We start from the raw sequence: 7,070 nt of genomic DNA on the forward strand, positions 1-7,070 counted from the left end.
TCATTATCATAAAACTTTTATTATTCTGTATTAATTTAGTAGCACGTCGCTGTACCCCTTATACACACACACACACATATATATATATATATATGTATATATATATATATTCTTAATGAGACTCAAAAACCATACGGAAACAGAATAATCCAAATAAGGGTCTTCAACATTAAGCATAAAACAAGAAAGACTTTGACCCCTTTGCTACTAAGGAGAAACAAAGGTGAATAGAATATCCTGACGGTGGGCAGAACAAAAGAAAAGAAAAAATCCAACTAGTTCCAAAGTTAGTTTTTTTTTTTCTATCTCTAAACAAAAGGTCAAATTTTATTTAGAATTTTTATTTCAAGAAGTCTTTTAATTATTTTCTGCAACTCTCACTGAAACATCCTATAGTAATTACAAAATGTTAATCTTTTTTAGATATGCATCCTGGTAACCGAGTGAAGGTGAGATGTGAGACAGTCTACTAGTAAGACGGGCAATATACCCATAGATCGGTCATATATAAGCTCTGAACTTTCTTCCGGTAGGAAAATAGCTGTCGATCACAAGTCCAACACGTGATCCAAGGCCATAGTGAATCACACACACACTGAGGATGTGAGTGTGGACATAGAGACAACACACAGGGAGCAGCCAAGATGCAATAACTGGAGAATTATACCAAGGGGGTGGTGTACGTGATCAGAGACTCAAAGTATAGGTGAACGGAAAAGTAGGCAAGACGGCAGTAATATCAGTGATGATTTATGGGACTTAATGTAGCCAGTGAAGAAAGCGCAAAATCTGAATGTAGCGGAGATGAAATACTTAGGAGGGAATGTATAGGAGCACAGGAGAAACCAAGAAAGCAATGGAGGTATCGAGCAAGGTTAAGGAAAGAAGACTGCAGAGGCACGGCCGCGTCATGAGGGGGAACGAGGCACGTACCAAGGAAGGGAAAAGTGCAACGGAGGAAAAAGATAGGAAGACCGAACCGAATGTGGATAGACTGTGTCAGGGAGGAGGATACAAGAGAAAAACAGCTGCACTATGTGCACAGAAGAAGGAAAATATGCATAAAGGCACACAATACGAAGTGTGTATCTGGGGAGACTGAGTACCCCCCCCCCTGCCCTTGATAGATTAAAATCCCTTGAGGTTAACTCAAATATAATCTCTCAACTGCCTCAAGGCGTCGCTATGGACTATCTCGAGAAAAAATATAGATTTCCTTCTAGTTAACACCAGATCATTTCACGAAAGTGATGACGTTCTAACGCCGCGCCACTGCCCAGTGCCATCAAACGTCGTCACCGCTGTCCCATAGTCGCCGACGAAGTTACTGGTGGCTCAGGACAACTAACTCCTGACGAAGAGAGTTCTTACGGGAACGAAGGTAGGTCACCTGGCGGATCAGCTGGCCGCGCACCTGCCTGTTACGGTCTTCGTAGACCAGCAGATCGGCTTGAAGGGCAGCCAGCTGGCGACGCAAGTCTTCGTGAGAGTATTTCCTCGCGTTCCGCTGTGGGGAAAAAATCAAAAGGTCATGGCAAATAAAGACGAAAAAGATATCGCAATTTTAGACGACGATGTTATTCCCACAATACTCTGTCGGTATGATGGTATTTTGGTCCCAGCCAATGTTTGCAAATACTTATCTAAACCTGACCTGATTTGACCAAAGGTCTAAAATATTGGGCCATTAGCGTGACCCGACCCCTAACCCCCTTCAGTATACTCATCAAACCCCTCCCCGTCTCTCTCCACTCAGCTGAATAAAATCGTTTGGCGTCTACCAGGATGGTTTTATTCAGAGAAGAGGGTGAGAGAAAACAAGAACTCGAACGAGACTCCGTTTTCTGTTTAATTAAATCACCTGGAATTCGGCCAGAATAATTACATTTCCGACAAAATGGCGCACTTGACACACTGGTCTGGCTAACGTCAAGCGAGCCTCTTTAGTTGTAGGGCGGGCTATGGTCCATGGCCTCAGTGCGGTTTTGTGGTCTGTGTCGATTGGGTTTATTTAATCCAGAAGTTACCAAATTGAGGGTTGGTGTTGTTGCTGTTGTAGATTAGCCAACGGTGTCAGTGGATTGTGACACCAGAATTATGGAGAATATCGATCGCTTTCTCGGGCTTCCACCAGAGATCCTCTAACATATATTGTATCTGTGTCTGCATAAGATGCGTGGCTGTATGCGAGGCGGGTTGTAAGAGTGGGTATGTGTCACCTGTTGAGTTCCCTTATCTGTCTGTGTCATAGGTGTTCTGTGGTGGCCACAACGAAGTCTGGGGTATTGGTTGCATGTTATTGTGGCAAAGTAGCATGCAGTTGATACTTTAGGGTCTATATGGGGCGTCCCTACGGACCAGAGCCACACATAATTTTTGTCTGTGACAGAGGAAAACTCTGTTCATAGAGAAATGATGACACTTTTATATTACGACTATCCCTCCGTTATGCTGTCCCCCAACCCCTTGTTACTGTCCTGTACCATTTCTCTGAATATTCATCTCCTTTTTTCGCCTACCCTGTGGTGGGGGAAGAGAATGCTACCACCAAATCTTTCCACTTGAGTCGTAAAAGGCGACAAAAAACGGGACGGGGGATGGGATTAGGAGTCCTACTACCTGTAACCCCAAAGGGGGACATTAAATAAAAATAAAAGTAAAGGCATAAGAGGGTCTGGGAATTTTCCAACCAGTACCCTAAGGTTTGGGTCTTTTAATGTGTGTGGATGTGGTACAGATGAGAGTAAAAGGAAAGAGATAGGCAGTATGTTTGTGAGAAGAAAGATGGATGTACTGGCTTTGAGTGAAACTAAAATGAAATGAAAGGGCAACTGTGAGTTTGGGAGTGTAGCTGGGAGGTACTCAGGAGTGAAGAGGGGACGAGGAAGAGAAGGGATGGCTATACTAGTAAGTGAAGAGATAAGTAATCGGGTAGTGGAGTGGAAGGTGGTTTCATCAAGGTTGATGTGGATGAAGGTGAAGCTAGGAAAGGAGATATGGGTTTTTGTAAGTGCATATGGGCCTGGTAGTGAGAAGAGCGTAGAGGAAAGGGAGGCTTTTTGGGTAGATATAAATGAGTGCATAGAGGGATTAGTGAGAAATGTCAATGTAGTATTGGGAGACCTTAATGCTAGGGTAGGAAATAAACCAATAGACGGAGTGATTGGGAAGTATGGAGTTCCAGGTAAAATCGTAGTGGAGAATTGATGGAGAAGATGTGTCTTGAAAGAGAGTTGATGATAGCAAATACAGTGTTTAAGAAGAAAGTCAAACATAAGTACACATGGGAGAGGGTGGTGGATGGAAGGGTGGCAGATAGAGCGTTAATGGACCATATAGTGGTGACCAAGAATATGGTAGGAAGAGTTAAGGATGTACATGTTCTAAGGGGAGAGAGTGGGGGAATATCAGATCATTTTCTGGTGGAGGGTAATTTGAGAGTGGAGAATAGGTGGAGATAGAGGAAAAAGGAAAGAAGGTAGGGAGGTACTTAGAGTGAACTGCTTAAAAGAGAGAAAAAAATGGAGAAGGAGTATAAGAAGAAGCTGAAAGAGGAGTGGGAGAGAGTAAAGGATAAAGTAGAACTAGGAGTGGGGGAGGAATGGGGATGGTTCAAGGAGGGAGTCATAAGGTGTGCAAAGATGGTGTGTGGAACAAGGAGGTCAGGGGGAAATAGAAGGAAGGGTAGTGAGTGGTGGGATGAGGAAGCAAAGAAAGGTGTAGAAGAGAAGAAGCAGGCTTTCATAGATTGGCTACATATTAGGACGAGGGAATCGTATGAGAGGTACAAAGTAAAGAGAAGGAAAGTTAAGCATAAGATAGAAGAAGCAAAGAGGAGAGCAGATGTGAAATGGGGTAAGAGTATGACAGAAAATTTTGAAAGTAATAAAAAAGATGTTTTGGAAGGAAATTAAAAGAGGAAGAGGAGGCAAATCAAGTAGAGAAGAAAAGGTAAAAGGTGCATATGGAGAGATGATAATGGAAGAGAAGACATTAAGAGGAAGGTGGGCAGAGTATTTTAGGGAGTTGCTAAATGTGAAGGAGGATAGGGAGGGAAAGGTAGTTGCAGTGGGAAGCGCTGAGAAAATGAGAGTGATGAGTGAGGAAAATGGAGGAGAAATAGGGAAGGATGAAGTGAAAGCAGCTATTAAGATGATGAGAGCAGGTAAGGCACCTGGTCTGGATGGATGCCATGCAGAATGTCTGAAGAAAGGAGGTACAGTTATGGTGGACTGGCTGGTGATGTTATTTAATGTTTGTTTAAGAGAGGGTAGAGTCCCGGAGGACTGGAGGAGTGCCTGTATAGTTCCGCTTTACAAAGGAAAGGGGGACAAGTGCGAGTGTAGTAGTTTCAGAGGGATCAGCTTGTTAAGTGTAATTGGGAAGGCTTATGGGAGGGTCTTGATTGAGAGGATTAGGAGAGGAACAGAGAGACAGTGTGGGTTTAGGACAGTGTGAGTTTAGGACAGGTAGAGGTTGTGTGGATCAGATTTTTTGGTAAGACAGATATGTGAGAAAGCTATAGGAAAAGGTAAGGATGTTTTTGGGCTTTTATGGATCTGGAAAAGGCTTACGACAGGGTAGACAGGAAGACACTGTGGGAGGTACTGCAGATATATGGGATAGGAGGAAAGCTGTTAAGAGCAGTCAAGAGTTTTTACGAGAGTAGTAGAGCTTGTGTTAGGATTAGAGCTGGAGAGAGTGAATGGTTTGAGGTAAAGGTGGGACTTCGGCAGGGATGTGTTATGTCGCCTTGGCTGTTCAAGCTTTACATGAATGGGGTGGTGAGAGAGGTGAATGCAAGGGTAGTGGGTCAGGGGTCGGAGACGATTAAAGAAAATGTAGAAAAGTGGGAAGTGAACCAGTTGCTGTTTGCTGACGACACTGCGCTTGTAGCAGGGTCAGAGGAGGGATTGAGGAAGTTAGTGACAGAGTTTGAGAAGGTGTGTGGAAGAAGGAAGCTGAAGATAAATGTGGGCAAAAGTAAGGTGATGAGATGTACAAAGGGAGAGAGTGACAGCAGGGTGGAAGTGAGCATTAAGGGTGAAAGACTGGAGGAAGTGGATAGTTTTAGATACTTGGGTGCGAATGTGGCAGGAAAGGGAGGAGTTGGGGTGGAGGTAGAATGTAGATTGAGAGAAGCGAGTAAATGCCTTGGTGGATTAAAAAGTGTTATGAGAAATAGACATCTGGGAATGGATGCTAAGAGGAGGTTATATGAGGGAGTGATTGTGCCAACAGCACTGTATGGGGCAGAAACATGGAACTTAAGAGAGGAAGAGAGAAGGAGTTTTAATGTGTTTGAGATGAAATGTTTGAGAAGTATGATAGGGGTTACTAGGCTAGATAGAGTGAGAAATGAGGAGGTGAGGAGGAGAACAGGGGTGGAAAGGGAGCTGGGAGATAGGGTTGATGAAAGAGTATTAGGATGGTTTGGACACATGGAAAGAATGAGTGAAGAAAGATTAGTAAAAGAGGTGTGGAAGGCAGAGGTGGAAGGAGTGAATATGAGGGGGCGTCCTAAGATAAGATGGATGGATGGGGTGAAAGGGGCATTACAAAAGAGAGGAATGTCTGTAGAGGAAGGACGGGAGAGGACAGAAGACAGGGGTGAATAGAGAAGGGTTGTGTATAGATGATGCTGTGATGCATGTGGGGAGTGGGTGGGGGATGGGGGGTGAGGAAGTATGTATGAGAAAAAAATTGATGCAGCCCGAAGGGATTTCTCCCCGTCTTCTTCTTTTCTGCATGGGGGGACGGAGAGAGGGGGGTTGCCGAATTTATGAAGCGGCCTTGCTGTGGATGTGCTGTGTCTTGTGACACTGCTTCTGACCCAGGGCAGTGGACAGGATGTAGGAATGACCCGTCATCTAGGAGGTGCAAAGATAAGAGGGAGGGAGGAGGGTGAAGGGGAGTGGAATATATAGGAAATGGAATGGGTGGGAGTGTTTTCTATGCCTTTTTCTTTTTGGCTACCCCCCGTGTAGGGGGAAAAACCTTTGGTATGTGTATGTATGTATAAAAAATAAACTGCTACTCAGTCTATCTCACCTCCCGAAGCACCTCTTCTTTCTTCAGCTGCAGTCTCAATTTGTCCTGCTCGAGCTCCCAGGTCGTCTTCGCACCGGCATCCTTCTGGCCTGACTTTGGGCTTCGCCCAGTCCCCCAGGGGGCAGTGCCTATCTCCAGCTGCTTCTTCAGCGCCTTCTTGCACCTCTCTAGTCGCTGAAAGCTCTGCCGAAGAACCTCAAACTCCTTGTACTCCGGCTGTTCTGAATCGTACTTCTGAGCTCTTTCCTTCCAGTCGTTTATCTGGGAATACATATCCGTCACGCCCTGAAACAAGCCTTCAGAACGCGTCTCGAACTCCCGAAGTCGGTTCTCCAGGAGGTCGCCCTCCACTTCGGCGGCCACGATTTCCTTCCTCAGCGACGCGATCTTTCCTGTGTTGACCGTCATTTGCTCTCTGATGGCCTGGATCTCCTGAAGGAATCTTGAGCGGTTCTGGATGAGAGTTGCCTGCTGTTTGATCAGCTGGTCGACGTGGTTCCGGGAATCTTCCGCGTCTTTTCTGGCCCGAGAAATGCGGTCCATGATGTTCTGGTTGTAGGACACGAACTGATTCAGAGCATGGCGGATCTCGTCTAGTTCCATAATTTCTGTCAATGTCAATGATGCTCCTAAGGGAGATAGATCTTTTTCTGTTTATGCCTGCAGAATGAGATGACAAATTAGAACTGGTATTATTAACAAAAATCAAAACATCATACAAAAATAAAGTAAAAAATAAATGCACATAGATTATTATCACAAGAGAGATGTCATAACGCAAAACATATTATGTATATAATACACACATAAATGTACATATTTTATTAAACTTTGCAGCAGCTTCTGTATTCACTAGTATTTTGCTGACATTTTCAACTTTTCTAACATTGGAACGTTGAGTATGGTTGAGTTGTCTAATTATATTATCTGGCCAAACTTCATTGGGTATAGATGTAAAAAACATTCTTGCTTCTCGATTTACTAGTAGAGCTTTCGCCTAACTGTTAGTCAAGTTCAGT

The 7,070-nt window shown here is 44.2% G+C and overlaps 1 protein-coding gene across 1 annotated transcript; it reads right to left on the minus strand.

Annotated features, from left to right (window-relative positions):
- Nucleotides 1-176: 176 nt before the first annotated feature.
- Nucleotides 177-6,704, minus strand: LOC143027483 (uncharacterized). The gene is made up of 2 exons (XM_076188769.1): nucleotides 6,052-6,704; nucleotides 177-1,507 (listed from the first exon to the last, which is right to left on the minus strand). The coding sequence occupies exons 1-2, from the start codon at nucleotides 6,652-6,654 to the stop codon at nucleotides 1,325-1,327; spliced, it is 786 nt and encodes a 261-aa protein (XP_076044884.1). The 5' UTR covers nucleotides 6,655-6,704; the 3' UTR covers nucleotides 177-1,324.
- Between the last annotated feature and the right edge of the window lie 366 nt (nucleotides 6,705-7,070).

This window comes from Oratosquilla oratoria, chromosome 8 (assembly GCF_046742065.1).
Source record: "Oratosquilla oratoria isolate Oo_2021 chromosome 8, ASM4674206v1, whole genome shotgun sequence".
Lineage (NCBI taxonomy): Eukaryota > Metazoa > Arthropoda > Malacostraca > Stomatopoda > Squillidae > Oratosquilla > Oratosquilla oratoria.